At 43.2% G+C, this 22,154-nt stretch overlaps 1 protein-coding gene and 1 long non-coding RNA gene across 2 annotated transcripts in view; one reads left to right on the top strand and one right to left on the bottom strand.

Moving 5' to 3' along the window:
* LOC308394299 (uncharacterized protein) overlaps positions 1-22,154 on the top strand; it is a 1,060,216-nt gene that overhangs the window by 15,770 nt on the left and 1,022,292 nt on the right. Inside the window, exons 5-7 of the mRNA XM_080878552.1 lie at positions 4,317-4,493; positions 6,601-6,774; positions 21,161-21,355. Coding sequence (XP_080734678.1) covers positions 4,317-4,493; positions 6,601-6,774; positions 21,161-21,355 — 546 coding nt within the window. The remainder of the gene's footprint in view (positions 1-4,316; positions 4,494-6,600; positions 6,775-21,160; positions 21,356-22,154) is intronic.
* Positions 10,444-16,023, bottom strand: LOC308394321. The gene is made up of 2 exons (XR_013971188.1): positions 14,656-16,023; positions 10,444-12,791 (listed from the first exon to the last, which is right to left on the bottom strand). It is a non-coding gene; the product is annotated as an uncharacterized lncRNA (long non-coding RNA).

The following is a 22,154-nucleotide window of genomic DNA, read 5'->3' as shown; positions in this document are numbered from 1 at the left end:
CAGGCTGATATTATACTGATCCACACTGAGGATCTTCATGGTAAAGTCTGTTTTCTTCTTCTCTGGTTTAGTCCATTGACTGCAGCAGAACAATGTTCACATTTCAAACAGTGATACTCAACGTATGGCCCGCGGCCCACACGCGGCCTGCCCACCTTTCCTGATTCAGAGAGAGGGGACCCTGATTAGCTGTGTAGCTTCTTCCTCACAGTTCTAAGTATCAGACACAACAATGAATAATCCACAGCTGACTGTCTTTAGAGGGTCAAAGGTCACGGCACACAGCAGACAGTCAGAAATATTCTAACTCTGATCATTTATCAGTTGTGACACTGTGAGACTTGATCAGAGGTGTGATCATCACAGCAGAGGCCTTTGTGTCAAAGTCACTGAGGATCAAACAGAAACACATGAAGCAGATTTTCCTCTTCTGGCTTTTTATAGCAGATAACCTTCAAAATCTTCTGCAGTCGATCAAAAACTGAAGCAAACCATGAAGCAACATGTGAACATGAGCTGATGCTGCTGAAGTGAAGCAAAGTTACAGAGGTTTGATTACAGACACAGCTGAGAGTTTGTAATCTGTCATCATTTTAAAAAGTTTCCATGGAACAGCAGAAATGAGGCTTTACTGTCAGAGGCCGACAGCACTGAACACAACAGCAGACTGGTGGCTAATAAACAGTGAATGATGCAGAAACAGATGTTTGAAGCTGTTCTTGGAGTACACTGAGAGAGAGAGAGCTGTGCAGGCAGGAACAGCCAAAGTCAGAGAGAATTCATGAGCATATTGATCAAACGTGAAGCAGAGTTTGGATCTTCTTTTGCTGCTGCTTCACTCAGTTTTGGTTGGAGACAGATGAAACCTGCAGCTTCAGGATCTGTGAGCTGTCCACTTTCAGCCCCGACGGCGTGTCCGTGTACGTGCCGTCGAGTGAACGATCCACGCTCTGTGTTTCCATCTTTGTGTGTTTAGCTGCTCTCATTTACTGTTTTAGCTGTTTGCTGCTTGTTGAAATAGTTTGTGAGCTTTAACCTGAGATTCTGGCAAAATACATTTATATTAAACATCGATTCAGGATTGAATGAATCAACATCGTTTTATTCAAATTAAAACCATTTAAATGGGAACATGAATTTTTTACAGCCGCCTCTAATGCTGGGTAATGTCAGCTGGTCCATGTGCAGCTGGCTGTGAGGCTCAGGGAGCGTCTACAAAGTGCAACACTGAAAGAACATCATCCATAAATATTGAGTAAGAACTGGACTCTCATACAGCGAGACTCAAATGCCTTTAAACATCAGCTTATCCTGCTGATCCAAGTCCAACACTGAGTTTGTAAAAACATGTTTGTCAATCATTTTGTTTGGTTTCTGAGGAAAAAGATTCAATAACTTGCTGCTAATACACAACATTTCATCATATTTCCTCATAACCCTCTTTTGTCTGACCATTTGATCCCATTTGAATTTGCAATAAAGGATCCACAGAGTTTGGTGACAATAATGACAGTAGATGTTTGTGTGAAAGTGCTGGAAGCAAATGAGTGTGTGATGTTCTTTCAGTGTTGCACTTTGTAGACGCTCCCCTGAGCACTGGTCTCACAGCCAGCTGCACATAGAGACCAGTGTTGTTAGTCCAGGTCAGAAGATGACTTGTTGGAATGAAAATGAGCTTGTAGTTTGTCTGCTTTAATAATGTGACTGGAAAAAGGTGTTGGACTTCAAATATGTCCATTTCTGTCACACTTCACCTTTAAAAGTGAAGCCATGTGGTTCCTGGAAGGAAAAACACGACTTTTTCAAGTCTTTGTCCTGTTTTTATGAGAAATGTACGACTTTAATGTGAAACATTCAGAGTTTTTTCTCTTGTTGTGTTTGTTTGAAGCTGCTTCCTGTTGGCTTCAGCTGTTTGGAGTTTCCATTTTCTAAACTTCTACATTCTGAACCTTCTTCAGCTCAGAACAGATGATGAAACACTGAATGATTTCAAGCACTTTGTCTAATAAACTTACATCTTTCATTCTTTATACAGATTGAAGAGCTGTGGTTTGTCAGAGATCAGCTGTGATTATCTGGCAGCAGCACTGAAGTCCAACCCCTCCCATCTGAGAGAGCTGGAGCTGTATGGAAACAACCTGAAGGATCCAGGAGTGAAGCATCTGTGTGGTTTCCTGGAGAGTCCAGGATGTAAACTTGAAACTCTGAGGTCAGTCAGCATGTTTTAGTTGTGCTGAGATGAATATGATGTGAAAGTTGTGCTGACACTAAACTGCAGACATCAGGCTGATATTATACTGATCCACACTGAGGATCTTCATGGTAAAGTCTGTTTTCTTCTTCTCTGGTTTAGTCCATTGACTGCAGCAGAACAATGTTCACATTTCAAACAGTGATACTCAACGTATGGCCCGCGGCCCACACGCGGCCTGCCCACCTTTCCTGATTCAGAGAGAGGGGACCCTGATTAACTGTGTAGCTTCTTCCTCACAGTTCTAAGTATCAGACACAACAATGAATAATCCACAGCTGACTGTCTTTAGCAGGTCAAAGGTCACGGCACACAGCAGACAGTCAGAAATATTCTAACTCTGATCATTTATCAGTTGTGACACTGTGAGACTTGATCAGAGGTGTGATCATCACAGCAGAGGCCTTTGTGTCAAAGTCACTGAGGATCAAACAGAAACACATGAAGCAGATTTTCCTCTTCTGGCTTTTTATAGCAGATAACCTTCAAAATATTCTGCAGTCGATCAAAAACTGAAGCAAACCATGAAGCAACATGTGAACATGAGCTGATGCTGCTGAAGTGAAGCAAAGTTACAGAGGTTTGATTACAGACACAGCTGAGAGTTTGTAATCTGTCATCATTTTAAAAAGTTTCCATGGAACAGCAGAAATGAGGCTTTACTGTCAGAGGCCGACAGCACTGAACACAACAGCAGACTGGTGGCTAATAAACAGTGAATGATGCAGAAACAGATGTTTGAAGCTGTTCTTGGAGTACACTGAGAGAGAGAGAGCTGTGCAGGCAGGAACAGCCAAAGTCAGAGAGAATTCATGAGCATATTGATCAAACGTGAAGCAGAGTTTGGATCTTCTTTTGCTGCTGCTTCACTCAGTTTTGGTTGGAGACAGATGAAACCTGCAGCTTCAGGATCTGTGAGCTGTCCACTTTCAGCCCCGACGGCGTGTCCGTGTACGTGCCGTCGAGTGAACGATCCACGCTCTGTGTTTCCATCTTTGTGTGTTTAGCTGCTCTCATTTACTGTTTTAGCTGTTTGCTGCTTGTTGAAATAGTTTGTGAGCTTTAACCTGAGATTCTGGCAAAATACATTTATATTAAACATCGATTCAGGATTGAATGAATCAACATCGTTTTATTCAAATTAAAACCATTTAAATGGGAACATGAATTTTTTACAGCCGCCTCTAATGCTGGGTAATGTCAGCTGGTCCATGTGCAGCTGGCTGTGAGGCTCAGGGAGCGTCTACAAAGTGCAACACTGAAAGAACATCATCCATAAATATTGAGTAAGAACTGGACTCTCATACAGCGAGACTCAAATGCCTTTAAACATCAGCTTATCCTGCTGATCCAAGTCCAACACTGAGTTTGTAAAAACATGTTTGTCAATCATTTTGTTTGGTTTCTGAGGAAAAAGATTCAATAACTTGCTGCTAATACACAACATTTCATCATATTTCCTCATAAGCCTCTTTTGTCTGACCATTTGATCCCATTTGAATTTGCAATAAAGGATCCACAGAGTTTGGTGACAATAATGACAGTAGATGTTTGTGTGAAAGTGCTGGAAGCAAATGAGTGTGTGATGTTCTTTCAGTGTTGCACTTTGTAGACGCTCCCTGAGCACTGGTCTCACAGCCAGCTGCACATAGAGACCAGTGTTGTTAGTCCAGGTCAGAAGATGACTTGTTGGAATGAAAATGAGCTTGTAGTTTGTCTGCTTTAATAATGTGACTGGAAAAAGGTGTTGGACTTCAAATATGTCCATTTCTGTCACACTTCACCTTTAAAAGTGAAGCCATGTGGTTCCTGGAAGGAAAAACACGACTTTTTCAAGTCTTTGTCCTGTTTTTATGAGAAATGTACGACTTTAATGTGAAACATTCAGAGTTTTTTCTCTTGTTGTGTTTGTTTGAAGCTGCTTCCTGTTGGCTTCAGCTGTTTGGAGTTTCCATTTTCTAAACTTCTACATTCTGAACCTTCTTCAGCTCTGAACAGATGATGAAACACTGAATGATTTCAAGCACTTTGTCTAATAAACTTACATCTTTCATTCTTTATACAGATTGAGGAGCTGTGGTTTGTCAGAGATCAGCTGTGATTATCTGGCAGCAGCACTGAAGTCCAACCCCTCCCATCTGAGAGAGCTGGACCTGAGCTTCAACAACAAGCTGCAGGATCCAGGAGTGAAGCATCTGTGTGGTTTCCTGGAGAGTCCAGGATGTAAACTTGAAACTCTGAGGTCAGTCAGCATGTTTTAGTTGTGCTGAGATGAATATGATGTGAAAGTTGTGCTGACACTAAACTGCAGACATCAGGCTGATATTATACTGATCCACACTGAGGATCTTCATGGTAAAGTCTGTTTTCTTCTTCTCTGGTTTAGTCCATTGACTGCAGCAGAACAATGTTCACATTTCAAACAGTGATACTCAACGTATGGCCCGCGGCCCACACGCGGCCTGCCCACCTTTCCTGATTCAGAGAGAGGGGACCCTGATTAGCTGTGTAGCTTCTTCCTCACAGTTCTAAGTATCAGACACAACAATGAATAATCCACAGCTGACTGTCTTTAGCAGGTCAAAGGTCACGGCACACAGCAGACAGTCAGAAATATTCTAACTCTGATCATTTATCAGTTGTGACACTGTGAGACTTGATCAGAGGTGTGATCATCACAGCAGAGGCCTTTGTGTCAAAGTCACTGAGGATCAAACAGAAACACATGAAGCAGATTTTCCTCTTCTGGCTTTTTATAGCAGATAACCTTCAAAATATTCTGCAGTCGATCAAAAACTGAAGCAAACCATGAAGCAACATGTGAACATGAGCTGATGCTGCTGAAGTGAAGCAAAGTTACAGAGGTTTGATTACAGACACAGCTGAGAGTTTGTAATCTGTCATCTTTTTAAAAAGTTTCCATGGAACAGCAGAAATGAGGCTTTACTGTCAGAGGCCGACAGCACTGAACACAACAGCAGACTGGTGGCTAATAAACAGTGAATGATGCAGAAACAGATGTTTGAAGCTGTTCTTGGAGTACACTGAGAGAGAGAGAGCTGTGCAGGCAGGAACAGCCAAAGTCAGAGAGAATTCATGAGCATATTGATCAAACGTGAAGCAGAGTTTGGATCTTCTTTTGCTGCTGCTTCACTCAGTTTTGGTTGGAGACAGATGAAACCTGCAGCTTCAGGATCTGTGAGCTGTCCACTTTCAGCCCCGACGGCGTGTCCGTGTACGTGCCGTCGAGTGAACGATCCACGCTCTGTGTTTCCATCTTTGTGTGTTTAGCTGCTCTCATTTACTGTTTTAGCTGTTTGCTGCTTGTTGAAATAGTTTGTGAGCTTTAACCTGAGATTCTGGCAAAATACATTTATATTAAACATCGATTCAGGATTGAATGAATCAACATCGTTTTATTCAAATTAAAACCATTTAAATGGGAACATGAATTTTTTACAGCCGCCTCTAATGCTGGGTAATGTCAGCTGGTCCATGTGCAGCTGGCTGTGAGGCTCAGGGAGCGTCTACAAAGTGCAACACTGAAAGAACATCATCCATAAATATTGAGTAAGAACTGGACTCTCATACAGCGAGACTCAAATGCCTTTAAACATCAGCTTATCCTGCTGATCCAAGTCCAACACTGAGTTTGTAAAAACATGTTTGTCAATCATTTTGTTTGGTTTCTGAGGAAAAAGATTCAATAACTTGCTGCTAATACACAACATTTCATCATATTTCCTCATAACCCTCTTTTGTCTGACCATTTGATCCCATTTGAATTTGCAATAAAGGATCCACAGAGTTTGGTGACAATAATGACAGTAGATGTTTGTGTGAAAGTGCTGGAAGCAAATGAGTGTGTGATGTTCTTTCAGTGTTGCACTTTGTAGACGCTCCCTGAGCACTGGTCTCACAGCCAGCTGCACATAGAGACCAGTGTTGTTAGTCCAGGTCAGAAGATGACTTGTTGGAATGAAAATGAGCTTGTAGTTTGTCTGCTTTAATAATGTGACTGGAAAAAGGTGTTGGACTTCAAATATGTCCATTTCTGTCACACTTCACCTTTAAAAGTGAAGCCATGTGGTTCCTGGAAGGAAAAACACGACTTTTTCAAGTCTTTGTCCTGTTTTTATGAGAAATGTACGACTTTAATGTGAAACATTCAGAGTTTTTTCTCTTGTTGTGTTTGTTTGAAGCTGCTTCCTGTTGGCTTCAGCTGTTTGGAGTTTCCATTTTCTAAACTTCTACATTCTGAACCTTCTTCAGCTCAGAACAGATGATGAAACACTGAATGATTTCAAGCTCTTTGTCTAATAAACTTACATCTTTCATTCTTTATACAGATTGGAGAGCTGTGGTTTGTCAGAGATCAGCTGTGATTATCTGGCAGCAGCACTGAAGTCCAACCCCTCCCATCTGAGAGAGCTGGAGCTGTATGGAAACAACCTGAAGGATCCAGGAGTGAAGCATCTGTGTGGTTTCCTGGAGAGTCCAGGATGTAAACTTGAAACTCTGAGGTCAGTCAGCATGTTTTAGTTGTGCTGAGATGAATATGATGTGAAAGTTGTGCTGACACTAAACTGCAGACATCAGGCTGATATTATACTGATCCACACTGAGGATCTTCATGGTAAAGTCTGTTTTCTTCTTCTCTGGTTTAGTCCATTGACTGCAGCAGAACAATGTTCACATTTCAAACAGTGATACTCAACGTATGGCCGCGGCCCACACGCGGCCTGCCCACCTTTCCTGATTCAGAGAGAGGGGACCCTGATTAACTGTGTAGCTTCTTCCTCACAGTTCTAAGTATCAGACACAACAATGAATAATCCACAGCTGACTGTCTTTAGCAGGTCAAAGGTCACGGCACACAGCAGACAGTCAGAAATATTCTAACTCTGATCATTTATCAGTTGTGACACTGTGAGACTTGATCAGAGGTGTGATCATCACAGCAGAGGCCTTTGTGTCAAAGTCACTGAGGATCAAACATAAACACATGAAGCAGATTTTCCTCTTCTGGCTTTTTATAGCAGATAACCTTCAAAATATTCTGCAGTCGATCAAAAACTGAAGCAAACCATGAAGCAACATGTGAACATGAGCTGATGCTGCTGAAGTGAAGCAAAGTTACAGAGGTTTGATTACAGACACAGCTGAGAGTTTGTAATCTGTCATCATTTTAAAAAGTTTCCATGGAACAGCAGAAATGAGGCTTTACTGTCAGAGGCCGACAGCACTGAACACAACAGCAGACTGGTGGCTAATAAACAGTGAATGATGCAGAAACAGATGTTTGAAGCTGTTCTTGGAGTACACTGAGAGAGAGAGAGCTGTGCAGGCAGGAACAGCCAAAGTCAGAGAGAATTCATGAGCATATTGATCAAACGTGAAGCAGAGTTTGGATCTTCTTTTGCTGCTGCTTCACTCAGTTTTGGTTGGAGACAGATGAAACCTGCAGCTTCAGGATCTGTGAGCTGTCCACTTTCAGCCCCGACGGCGTGTCCGTGTACGTGCCGTCGAGTGAACGATCCACGCTCTGTGTTTCCATCTTTGTGTGTTTAGCTGCTCTCATTTACTGTTTTATCTGTTTGCTGCTTGTTGAAATAGTTTGTGAGCTTTAACCTGAGATTCTGGCAAAATACATTTATATTAAACATCGATTCAGGATTGAATGAATCAACATCGTTTTATTCAAATTAAAACCATTTAAATGGGAACATGAATTTTTTACAGCCGCCTCTAATGCTGGGTAATGTCAGCTGGTCCATGTGCAGCTGGCTGTGAGGCTCAGGGAGCGTCTACAAAGTGCAACACTGAAAGAACATCATCCATAAATATTGAGTAAGAACTGGACTCTCATACAGCGAGACTCAAATGCCTTTAAACATCAGCTTATCCTGCTGATCCAAGTCCAACACTGAGTTTGTAAAAACATGTTTGTCAATCATTTTGTTTGGTTTCTGAGGAAAAAGATTCAATAACTTGCTGCTAATACACAACATTTCATCATATTTCCTCATAACCCTCTTTTGTCTGACCATTTGATCCCATTTGAATTTGCAATAAAGGATCCACAGAGTTTGGTGACAATAATGACAGTAGATGTTTGTGTGAAAGTGCTGGAAGCAAATGAGTGTGTGATGTTCTTTCAGTGTTGCACTTTGTAGATGCTCCCTGAGCACTGGTCTCACAGCCAGCTGCACATAGAGACCAGTGTTGTTAGTCCAGGTCAGAAGATGACTTGTTGGAATGAAAATGAGCTTGTAGTTTGTCTGCTTTAATAATGTGACTGGAAAAAGGTGTTGGACTTCAAATATGTCCATTTCTGTCACACTTCACCTTTAAAAGTAAAGCCATGTGGTTCCTGGAAGGAAAAACACGACTTTTTCAAGTCTTTGTCCTGTTTTTATGAGAAATGTACGACTTTAATGTGAAACATTCAGAGTTTTTTCTCTTGTTGTGTTTGTTTGAAGCTGCTTCCTGTTGGCTTCAGCTGTTTGGAGTTTCCATTTTCTAAACTTCTACATTCTGAACCTTCTTCAGCTCTGAACAGATGATGAAACACTGAATGATTTCAAGCACTTTGTCTAATAAACTTACATCTTTCATTCTTTATACAGATTGGAGAGATGTGGTTTGTCAGAGATCAGCTGTGATTATCTGGCAGCAGCACTGAAGTCCAACCCCTCCCATCTGAGACAGCTGGACCTGAGCTTCAACAACAAGCTGCAGGATCCAGGAGTGAAGCATCTGTGTGGTTTCCTGGAGAGTCCAGGATGTAAACTTGAAACTCTGAGGTCAGTCAGCATGTTTTAGTTGTGCTGAGATGAATATGATGTGAAAGTTGTGCTGACACTAAACTGCAGACATCAGGCTGATATTATACTGATCCACACTGAGGATCTTCATGGTAAAGTCTGTTTTCTTCTTCTCTGGTTTAGTCCATTGACTGCAGCAGAACAATGTTCACATTTCAAACAGTGATACTCAACGTATGGCCCGCGGCCCACACGCGGCCTGCCCACCTTTCCTGATTCAGAGAGAGGGGACCCTGATTAACTGTGTAGCTTCTTCCTCACAGTTCTAAGTATCAGACACAACAATGAATAATCCACAGCTGACTGTCTTTAGCAGGTCAAAGGTCACGGCACACAGCAATCTGTGAAACAGTTTGGAGCAGGAATTCTTGCACATTTACAAACTGACACTGCTGCACGGCATGCTGGGTAATGCTAGCTGCTCAGGTATGGGCGTGCTAACGGCTGTGAGGCTCCGTGGCTGCAGAACACTGAAGAAGAGAAAAGAGAGGTGGAGGATGAAGAAAAGAGGCGGAGATGAAGCAGAAGTTTAGCTCCAGAGAGGAGCTGTGTCTGTGTGGGCGGGGCTCAGGCAGCTCCGCCCACTCAGTTTGTTCCCTCCTGATTCATCTGCATGTGTTCTGCTTCACACTGCTCACCTCCACCAAAGACTTCACAAACATCTTCTTTCTTTGAGTCCAGTTTGTCCCACAAACACTTCCAAATCTCCTCCTCTGAGATTCTGCAGCTTCTTGCAGTGTGACTCAGCTGACTTCTGACAGACCACAGACTGGCACAGCATCCACATGTGTCTCCTTTCAAACAGGCTCTTGATGTTTCCTCCCACATCATTCTGGCCTCTCAGTCTCCTTTGTTCTCCAGCTCTGTAGCTCCAGCTGGTGAAGCTTCAGTTTTCCATGTTGGTAACAGTAAACTACAGCCTCTGCTGTCAGCTGGGTAACTAAACAGAGCTGCAGCACGTCTCTGCGGTGGTGCTACATCCAGCCTGCAGACGGCCGTCTACATGTTGTAGTGGTTTACAGTCACCAGGGGGCGCTGTCCCAGCCATGCAGGCAGTGGGCTGCTCTGCTTGTGCTGTTGTTGGTGAAGCTGAAGTGAAAGTGATAGGTTTGTAGTTTGAACCTATCCACTGGAACGTTAAGGACAATCTGCTACGCAGCAAAAAGCAAGACACAAGGCACCAAAGTTCTCTGGTTTACTCATGCATGAGGGAGACCTGGCTGGAGCCAAGCGTCGTTCCACCACTTGACCACCATCAGACTCTCAGCCAGGCTCCCCATAGCACTCCTTTTATTGTGGTTACATGAATATGCATAGGGTCATTAACATATAGCATCTCACATAGGTATACATGTGAACAAAGAATACTGTGTGTGTGTGTGTGTGTGTGTGTGTGTGTGTGTGTGTGTGTGTGTGTGTGTGTGTGTGTGTGTGTGTGTGTGTGTGTGTGTGGTACTGCTGATCAAAGGGTCATATAACATCCTTGGTCAGGAAGAGGGTAGACCCCCCTTCACCCTAGATGGTTCACCCTAGATAACATGGTGAGGAAGTCCAGCAGTTCATCTAAACAAAAAGCACTTAGACTAGAACAGACGTAGCTACGTTAATCCTGCCATAAAACAATAAGAGAAGGTACGACCTCTCTCGTGCTCCCAGGATGTGGGTGTGCATTCCAGTGTGGAATACACACCAAGCCCCTGCAGCCTGCTAAAGATCACACATCCTATCACTACACAATTGATTATACACCTCTAAGAATATATGGTTAAATATTTCCTAATACAAATGACAATAATAAAATCTAAACCCATCATCACCACCCTGTATTGTCATTTTTTAAGGCTATACGGCATATATATATCTTCAGCTCTACACCACTTGTCAACATTTTCAGTGCAGGCTTCATTTCATACACACATATTAGCCTTAGCATCCATGTCACTCTGCTGCAACAGTATGAAATTGGTAAAGGTGTTAGCAATCATTTTATTCACCATCGATCTTACACATGGCAAAATGCAACCTGTAAACAAGCAAAGCAAAGCCAATAATGTAAGAATGGGAGTCAAAAACTTTAGAAACATATTCCACCATGGTCCAGATGTCAACCAGGCTATCCAGCCTTGTGACGTGTCTCCTCCTGATGTGTGGTCCGCCACATATTTCTGCAGAGCAGTTAAGTTCTGCAGTGCCTCATAGATGTCTCCTCCAGTCGTATATCCATCCGGAATAAACGTACAACATGTCTCTCCAATCAGCTTACACACTCCTCCTTGTGATGCTGTTATCAAGTCTAGGGTCAGCCTGTTCTGCAGTACCATCGTTCTGATGGCCTTTTGCTCCTCCGCTAAGGCTGTTCCCAGAGTCTTAGTGAGATTAATGTGTCGCAGTAAGGCATATCGGTTGATCTCCACATGATCCCGCACCTCTGCAACTCCGATGTTTGGGATCAAACTTTGGAAGAATTTAGCTCCTCCACTCCAAATGCGGAATTCTCGTGGCACTCCAGTGTCTACTGTCACTCCAAAAGAGTTAGGTGAGGCTATATTCACCTCACGCTTCCGTCGGTTGCTAGGGTGATGTTCAACTCTGTCCATGAAGAAGACATGATCCGATAACTTCACCACGGCACACAATCCTCCCCATCCCTCAGGGAGTGATAGATAGGCTTTATGTCCACACAAGAAATACCAATCAGCCAAAACTCTTGTTCCTTTACTGCTCGGCACCATCCTTGCACATCCTGTCCACTTCTGACTCTTTGCTTTTACTGGTATCCTGTAAGCCCGGTTGGACTTGCATTCAGTCCTCCTTAATGTCAAGTTCTCAGCTCACTTTGCACTGGTCAAGCATTTCATACACCTGCTCTCATTCTCTGGAGGGCAGTAGGTGTATATGTATCCACATAAACGAAGCGGCAGCTCCCCCACTGACAGTGATCCATTGTTCATCACACACAACGGCAGTTGAGCTGTATTCAGCTTGTTCAGCAATATTATGTCTGGCAGTGGGTCTGACACTTGAGGCCAGGCCAATAAGTCAGTTTGCTCAGAACAATTCACATCTATAAGTGGCGACTTACTCCAGGTGATGTTCAGAGGTGTACTATAGTTGGCCTGGGACCCGAGGACTCTGTTGCCAGGATGAGTTGCTAAGCCCAACAGACACCAACTCCTGTCCTCTGGTATGCTGTACGGCCACAGTCCAGATGTATATGCGGATAACGGCATATGAGCACACACATAGCAGTCCGTCCTATTGTTCAAGTGAGCAGTTGTATTCATAAACTGCCACCAAAAGTTTGTAGAATAGCCATGAGGGTATTGGGTGTGGTTTCCTTGGACATACAGGGTCTCCACAGCTGACCATGATGACATCAAAGCCATTACACCCAGCAGGGTAGACAACACTTTACCAGCCATTCTGATGAGTACCTGTGGCTCAGTTGGTTTCTTCACCGGATTGAGACGAAGGGCCCTAGAGGCTTTCCCCCCCTTTGTACCCGGTCTTCCTGCCACTTACTCCGAGCTGGCCTGGATGTGTGTCACCTTTTTGCAGTGGCTTTGGTGTATCCAGGTGGGTCGTTCTGCAATCTTCACAGCAGTTGGTGTTGTCAGCAGAGCCTGGTATGGTCCGTCCCACCGTGGCTTCGACCAGCACTTCCTCTTTATGACCTTTATCAGTACCCAGTCCCCTGGCTTCAGACGTTCTTCCTGTACAGAAACAGAATCATCTGGCAGATTATTTGCACTCATGACTTCTTTGCTTTTCAGCATTTTAATCATCCAGTCTGCTAGTGTGTTTTCTTCTTCTGCTTTATCATTATCATTACAAAACACTGGAACTCTAAATGGCCTGCCATATATTATTTCAAAAGGCGTTAGGCCATTATCAGTTGGCGTGATTCTCATATACATTTTCACTAGCTCAATGCAGTCTACCCATGTTCTGCCTGTTTCCTCCATTGTTTTCCTGAGTCTCAGCTTTACTGTGCCATTAGTCCTTTCAACCAGCCCTGCACTTTGTGGGTGATATGAGCAATGGTTTTTCAGCGTTATCCCCAGATGTTGTGACATTTTCTCAATTACTTCATTCACAAAATGAGGACCATTGTCACTGTAAATAGTCTGGGGGATCCCATGCTCTGGGATCACATTTTTGCATATCACTTTAGCCACTGAAATAGCATCTGCTTTCTTAGTGGGGACAACTTCTACCCACTTTGAGAACGGGCACACAATCACCAGGCAGTACCTGTAGGTGTTACAGTTAGACAACTCAATGAAATCCATATGGATTACTTCAAATGGGTAGCTGGGTCTGGGAAACTTTCCTCTCCTAGGTCTGAGGTTTCCCTGAGCATTATGTTTACAACATATTAAACATGCTTTACAAAAATGTTTTGAATAAGCATTGAATCCCAGTGTGAAAAACTGCCGTTCGACTGCTGCCACCATCCCAGCTGTCGAGACATGGCAGAGCCCGTGGCTCAAACTTGCAGCAGTCCTATATAGGTTCTTAGGCAATATAGGTTTATCACAAAGATAGTAGACATCACCTCGCAGGCTTGCTCCTTTAGTGAGCCACAGCTGCTTCTCAGCTGGAGGTGAGTGTGACTGCATGTCTGCTAACACATCATGTGTGATGGGCGTAGTTTGCTCCTGTGACGCCAGAACATGAACCCCATGTGTTCCAAGGGCCGCTTCCTTTGCAATTTTATCTGCAAAGGCGTTGCCTAGTACAATGGGGTCAGTGCCACGTGTGTGTGCTGCACATTTACAAACCGCAACTTTACTAGGCAGTAAGACTGCTTTCAACAGGGCCTGCAACAATGTCGCATGCTCCACAGGTTTACCTGTTGATGTTGTCATGCCTCGTCTTGACCACTGAGCGGCAAAGAAATGAAGTGTAGCATATGCATACTGACTGTCAGTATATATAGTCACTGCCTCCTGTCTCTTCTGCGCCTGTTCTAACCACAATTTAGCGGACGCCACTTGTAACTCTCTCTCCTGTTTCAATTTCCCTGTCGCACAAGCTGCTTTCACTGTCAACTGGTCTACTAACATTTGACATTGTCCTACAACCAATTTACCTTCAAAATCATATTTCTTGCGCCAATGTCCTAAATACTTTGCGCTACCGGGAGCGAATTTCACCATAAACTTCTCGTCACCCTCTGACACACTCTTGGTTGCTTGGGAACCCATAATAACAACAACAGCTGCCGACGTCACAGACCACGTGTTCTGCTCCGCACACACTCACACAACAACAACAACAACAAAAAATATCCTCACACACAAACAACAAAAATTAGGCCTATTGTCTCAACGCAGTCTCACACAGTGACTGCGTGCTTTGTCGCACACAGTGGCAAAGACTTACATAGCAGTGATCACGCGCTTTATCGCACACAGTGATAAAGACTTTCAACGCAACCTCACACAGTGGATGCGCGCTTTGCTGCACACAGCGGCAAAGAATAGTCGCACACAGTGACTACACGCTTTATCGCACACAGTGATAAAGACTTTACAACTCAGCCTCACACAGTGGCTTAGATTTTTCACATACCTACTTGGTGTTGCTTATTGCGAGTAGCATCAGTCCCGAATCCCGTCAATCGTCATCCATCGAGGAGAAAAAACAGACGGCTAATCCACCGGCTCGATGACGAATTCTCACGCCTCGGGACTTTGCTGCAGGACCTCTATAAGTCCTGGCTGACGTCAGTCTGTCGGCGTGTCTCTTTTCCCCTCGGTGAATGTCGACTCCAGGGATCCGGCTCTCGAAGGACCAATTAATGATAGGTTTGTAGTTTGAACCTATCCACTGGAACGTTAAGGACAATCTGCTACGCAGCAAAAAGCAAGACACAAGGCACCAAAGTTCTCTGGTTTACTCATGCATGAGGGAGACCTGGCTGGAGCCAAGCGTCGTTCCACCACTTGACCACCATCAGACTCTCAGCCAGGCTCCCCATAGCACTCCTTTTATTGTGGTTACATGAATATGCATAGGGTCATTAACATATAGCATCTCACATAGGTATACATGTGAACAAAGAATACTGTGTGTGTGTGTGTGTGTGTGTGTGTGTGTGTGGTACTGCTGATCAAAGGGTCATATAACATCCTTGGTCAGGAAGAGGGTAGACCCCCCTTCACCCTAGATGGTTCACCCTAGATAACATGGTGAGGAAGTCCAGCAGTTCATCTAAACAAAAAGCACTTAGACTAGAACAGACGTAGCTACGTTAATCCTGCCATAAAACAATAAGAGAAGGTACGACTTCTCTCGTGCTCCCAGGATGTGGGTGTGCATTCTAGTGTGGAATACACACCAAGCCCCTGCAGCCTGCTAAAGATCACACATCCTATCACTACACAATTGATTATACACCTCTAAGAATATATGGTTAAATATTTCCTAATACAAATGACAATAATAAAATCTAAACCCATCAGAAAGCGAGAGTTAAAACCCTGAACAGTGTCCACTGAGCTTCTCATGCTATTCTCATGCTCAAAGAAGTTTAACAGGAAGGACGACTCGTCCATCAGGCGTCCAGCTGTCCGTGACCGTGTCCACAGCAGAGTGTGACCGAGGCTTCATGCTAACACGCACACATGAAGCTAATACCACCACGAGCAGCTGCTCAGTGGATTTGGAGGACAAATGTCTGCAGCTTCTCACAGGCAGTATGCAGAATGTGGATCTCCACAAAGACTGTGGAGAGCTCGTCCCACACTCTAAATCCAAACTTGTCTGCACAAAACTTCTCACACGTTCCCGTCACAAGTGTCTTCTAAGTGAAGCTACCAGGTTCAGGTCCAGCTTGTTTATCTGGAGCTGCAGGAGATGATCCATCCTCACAAAGCAACACAGCAGATATGCAAACACACAACACAACCAAAGGATTCTCTCTGCATGTCTGTGGCTGATGCTGTTGGAACGAAGCTGTTTGAAACCTTGTTGTTCTGCACTTTGGGACCAGAAGAGGAAACTGAAGCTCTGTGCAGAGGGTCCAATGGAAGCAGCCAAGCGCTGTAAGTGTCTGCTGTACAGGGATGCTGGTTCAGCTGTGGCTCAGTTTCACAGTGTGACTCAATAAAAGCAGCAGGAAATCAAAGCTTGATGCTTTCATCAGTGTGGAAATAAGAAAGTTTCCTGTGACAGACGCTGGAGCTCTTTCACTCTCAGCTTCACAGTTTCAGCTTCAAACTTCTTCCAACATGTTTCTAACACGGCCACATTCCACCTTAATGGAGCTGATATCTTGTGCATCAGCACATTTTCTAAAGGCAGCGATCACATCTTTAGTTTTGGATGTTTAACTGCAGATTGTTTATGTGTTTATAGCACATTAATTACAGCAGCAGCGTTGACCACAGTGCTGTACAAGAATCCAAGATAACTATTAAAATAACTCCTAATATTAATATCACACATCAAATATCAAATAACTCTCATGCTGTATTAAAAGCCAGTGAATACAAATGTGTTTTAAGAGCAGATTTACAGAGACTGACAGCAGGAGCTGGGGCTGTTCGATAGAACGATGTATATATGATGACCATATGAAAACGTCTATCGTTTCATATCACGCTCTTTGTTTCCTGCTTATGTGTTTGTGTTTTCCAGATAAAGCTTTCAAAATAAATCTGAAGATCCTGTTTAGAGTTTTCAAAATAAACACAATACATTACTGCGGTCGCTCGTTTATCGAGTTACGTTCTAAAAATAAGTCTCAGAATGAAGTAGCAGCTTTATGTTTTACAAGTATTATAGAAGTTTTAAGGCAGTTAAACCCTCACTGCACACTTTCTACACTTTTCTCAGACAGGCATGAACATTTTCACACTTTTCTCTCTTGTTTAAACAAAGTTCAAACCTTCATAGAAAAATAAGTTCATTATTAAAGAGTGAAAGCAAAGTGTTTCTGAAACGTGTCAAATCAGCCTTTGCTGGCATTAAATGAGCTTCTGTGTGAGGAGCACTCGTCCACGGCCTGGGCTCCTCGCTGTCAGGTAAAGTTTCATAAAGCTTTTGAGTTTTTCTGCAGATAATGTTGGTGTCCAGCACGATGTTCTTTTTCCTGCGGTCACTGAGCCACAAAGCCAAAGCTGACTCCATCCTTACGATGTTCTTGTTGTGGACAGTTACAACCTTTTTGCCTCCTTGTTGAAACTATGATGGTCAGCATCTTCCTCTGCCTTTGGCTGCTACCACAGGTGCAAAACGTCTCGTCATCATTGTTGTTTGTTGGGACAAAACATACAAACATACAGTGCAGCACTGCAGAGTCACACTGCTGTAAATTTGAACACATTCTGTACTGTACAGGAGACACGGCACGAGATTGGCTGACAATGGTCTACAGCCAATCAGGACGCAGAACACAATGCGCTGTAAAAAACAAAAACATGCAAAATTGCACAAAAAAGATCAGCGAAACAGCGAGGCCGCCAAAGGTGAACTGTGTTACAGCGAGGGACCAGCGTATATGTGGTTGTTGGGACGATAAATGTCTTTGAGCTTGTGTCAGAAGACGAGCTGCAGCTTTCTGGACCAGCTGCAGTCTTGCCAGGCAGGTCCCACTAACTCCAACATATAAGGAGTTACAATAATCCAGCTGGGACGTCATGAAAACGTGGATCGCCCGTTCAAGGTTTTTAAAAGATATAAATGATCTCACCTTAGATAAAAGCCTCAGTTTGAAGAAAGACCGCTGTACAACTGAGCTCAGCTGTTTTTCAAATTGCCGTCAAATATAAGCCCCAAATGTAATAATGCGATTTAATAAAAGAGCTGAACCAGTCTAATAGAGCGCCCTTGATGCCGCCATGCTCCAATGGTGAGGTCAAGATGCTGTGGTCAAGGCAGCGGTCAGATCCAAAAGCACAGTGGAGTCTCCTGATCAGTGGCTGATAAAAGATCATTAAGAACTTTCCAAAGTGCAGTTTCAGTGCTGTGAAGAGCTTTAAAACCAGACTGAAACCTTTACAACAGATTGCAGCTGAACAAATATAATCTTTTACAAAATCTTCGACAGGAAGGGAAGCTTTGAAATAGGCCTGAAGTTTGAGCAGACAGAGGATCCAGATCAGGTTTTTAGTACAGGCTGTACAACACCTGAACTAAGACTGCTGTTAAAAATCGCTAAGATGTCGGAACCAACAACCTTTAAAATCTTTTTAAACACGTGTTGGAACAACTTCATTTGGACAAGATGATGTCTTTATAGCATCACATCGTTCCTCCACCTGATCAAACCACACAGGCTCAAACTGATCAAAAACAGCTGAGCAGGTGAATATTTTAGCCCCGGTGCGATCTCGGGCGAGAGTATCGATGATGGCCAAAGGGCAGCGTCCAGCTCTACGGCCGCTGAAGAGCAGACTCAACAGACGCGCGTGATGTGGATCCTACTGCTCTAAAACTGGAGCTTCTTCAATCCATTAAAGAGGACATTAGTACGCTGTTAAAAGAAGAACTCAGAAATACTTTGAAAGAAGATTTTGACAATATAAGGGCTGACGTGCAAGGACTGAGAAATGAGATCGCTAACAGCATGGCGGCGACGTGCGGCGAAGTTGATGGAGTAAAGGTTACAGTGAAAGAAGCTGAGGATGGGCTGTCAATGTGGAGCGATGAGGTGACCACCCTGCAGTCTACAGTATGAAGGAGGAGCTGTCTGACCTGAAGGATAAATGTGATGAAGGCAGGAAGCGAAGAGCTAACATCCACATCATAGGGATCCCAGAGGGCCTGGACTCGAGCTCCTCCACGGCCGTATCCGTGCTACTACGTGAAGTGCTGGGTATGGATAAAGACGTTATTGTCGACCGCTCACACAGGAGCCCTATCCTGAGAAAGCCAGCTGGTAACCCGCACGCCGTCATAGCCGAGCGTCACTACTACCAGGATTGTGTGGCTACGCCGTGCCAGGGCCCAAGCCCCGCTTGAGTTTAACGGACAACCTATTGCAATATTACGACTGGGCGATATGACCCAAAGTTCATATCTCGATATTCTTTAGCTGGATGGCGATATACGATATATATCTCGATATTTTTGAAGCCAGAAAGTACGAACAAAAAGAGAGTTCTTAGTCAAAGCTGTGTCCCAAATCTCACACAGGCACATTTATTAACATACAGCGTAGATGTACATGAAACAATTACTCAGAAATAAATGATCAGCATTTATTAAATAATAATGCTCCATAAATAAAAGAAAACAATGTTGTTTTTGTGCATAACAAAAAGCTCACAATCGTGCAGTCAAAATGTAAACAGACGCTGAGCATAATAACAAGCAGCTGCTCTGTTCCCAGGTTCTACTGCGTGACTGACAGCCTGGAGTTTGAAACCCTCTTTGTAACCGTGTCTCTTACAGGTGCCATTTATGGTCCTTATACACACTCAATACAGTAATATTACGTTGAAGCAGAGTACGTATCACTCCGCGAGGCTCCTCGTAGCTGTAATGCTCCAACAATCCATCAAGCGGTGCGGCCTCGTAGCTGAGCAAAGTCGTACCAAAACATCTTTTGAAAGGTTTCTGAGCGCCGTGTAGCACATAAAATCGGTTCGAGGTCAGTAAGCACAACCAGAATTCATCCATGAGGCGCACTGTCGATTTATGAGAAAATTACAGGATTTTAAGTGCAGAAAACATAGTTTATGGTTTTCATTTGATCTTAGCAAATATCTACGCCTCTAATTGGGACGATCACAGATTTTTCACTAATGTCTTTGCGCGGCTCCCCAATATGTCATCACACAATATCATCTTTGAGGGAGACCTAAACTGCTCATTATCTGCTATGGACCACAGTTCACACAAAAGTACACTTAGTCCAAAGTCAGCATGCGTCATTCAGAGCTTTCTTGATAATTATGGGCTGGCTGATGTATGGAGATTTCATAATCCTGCTTCACATCAATACTCTTTTTTTCTAATGTCCATAAAACATATATTTGTATAGAAAAACGTCTCCCTTTAGTTACAGAATGTGATTATAAGACTCTGGTGATTTCTCCTCTTGCTTTTTCAATGTGTATTCCTGATGCCTGCTCCAACTATCAGCCATGGAGATTCAACTCAGTGTTGTTAGCAGATGAAGAGTTTGTCAGTTACAAAAGGTCTCAAAGACATTTTTTTTCTATCAATCAGACCCCAGAGATGTCATCATCAGTCATTTGGGAATCTCTAAAAGCATCTGAGAGGCCAAATAATTTCATTTTGTGCCAAACAAAGTGCAACACTGAAAGAACATCATCCATAAATATTGAGTAAGAACTGGACTCTCATACAGCGAGACTCAAATGCCTTTAAACATCAGCTTATCCTGCTGATCCAAGTCCAACACTGAGTTTGTAAAAACATGTTTGTCAATCATTTTGTTTGGTTTCTTAGGAAAAAGATTCAATAAGTTGCTGCTAATACACAACATTTCATCATATTTCCTCATAAGCCTCTTTTGTCTGACCATTTGATCCCATTTGAATTTGCAATAAAGGATCCACAGAGTTTGGTGACAATAATGACAGTAGATGTTTGTGTGAAAGTGCTGGAAGCAAATGAGTGTGTGATGTTCTTTCAGTGTTGCACTTTGTAGACGCTCCCTGAGCACTGGTCTCACAGCCAGCTGCACATAGAGACCAGTGTTGTTAGTCCAGGTCAGAAGATGACTTGTTGGAATGAAAATGAGCTTGTAGTTTGTCTGCTTTAATAATGTGACTGGAAAAAGGTGTTGGACTTCAAATATGTCCATTTCTGTCACACTTCACCTTTAAAAGTGAAGCCATGTGGTTCCTGGAAGGAAAAACACGACTTTTTCAAGTCTTTGTCCTGTTTTTATGAGAAATGTACGACTTTAATGTGAAACATTCAGAGTTTTTTCTCTTGTTGTGTTTGTTTGAAGCTGCTTCCTGTTGGCTTCAGCTGTTTGGAGTTTCCATTTTCTAAACTTCTACATTCTGAACCTTCTTCAGCTCTGAACAGATGATGAAACACTGAATGATTTCAAGCACTTTGTCTAATAAACTTACATCTTTCATTCTTTATACAGATTGAAGAGCTGTGGTTTGTCAGAGATCAGCTGTGATTATCTGGCAGCAGCACTGAAGTCCAACCCCTCCCATCTGAGACAGCTGGACCTGAGTAATGACTCCTGGTCTTCGACTAAGAACAAGCTGCAGGATCCAGGAGTGAAGCATCTGTGTGGTTTCCTGGAGAGTCCAGGATGTAAACTTGAAACTCTGGGGTCAGTCAGCATGTTTTAGTTGTGCTGAGATGAATATGATGTGAAAGTTGTGCTGACACTAAACTGCAGACATCAGGCTGATATTATACTGATCCACACTGAGGATCTTCATGGTAAAGTCTGTTTTCTTCTTCTCTGGTTTAGTCCATTGACTGCAGCAGAACAATGTTCACATTTCAAACTTTCACAGAAGAAGAAAAATCCTCCACTGGAAAATTCACTATGAAACTCTCAAACTCTTCATTGCACCTTAAAGTCTGTCTGACACTGAAATCCAAAGCAAAATGTGCGTTTGCTTTACAGACAGCAGTCCAACACAAACATACACACATCATCCAAAACACAGTCCAACATCCAAATCTCCTTCACTGCCAGCATGAATGATGGGAAAGAGAAGGAGGAACACTCTGACATTCAGGGTTAGAATGAGTTTCATCAAGCAGACTGTGAAGATCAAAGCTGCATTAGAAAGCTTACATGAATGAATGAGTGGACAGAAGTGGACAGAGATCATCTGAAGCACTTCAAAGGCTTTAAATCAGCACATTTCTCTTTATTCTTTATCAACTCTGTTAGTTTCTCTCAGTTTTCTGTGGAATGAAGCTAACAGCAGGCTAATAAGATGCTGACCAATAGGTTTCTATTAAAGGTTGTAATTTGTATATGAAAAAGTGCTTTGGCTCAGCAGGGATCAGCTTACAGGTAGAATACAGCTGCTGGATGGGATTAGCATGTCATAGCTATCTACCAAACTGCTAACTGGGGGATTTCAGGCCATCTATGGATCATTTTTGCTAAC

The sequence above is a fragment of the Rhamphochromis sp. 'chilingali' genome (assembly GCF_963969265.1).
Source record: "Rhamphochromis sp. 'chilingali' genome assembly, chromosome: 3".
NCBI lineage: Eukaryota > Metazoa > Chordata > Actinopteri > Cichliformes > Cichlidae > Rhamphochromis > Rhamphochromis sp. 'chilingali'.
Note: the sequence above shows the minus strand (reverse complement) of the source record. Positions and strands in the feature narration are given on the sequence as shown.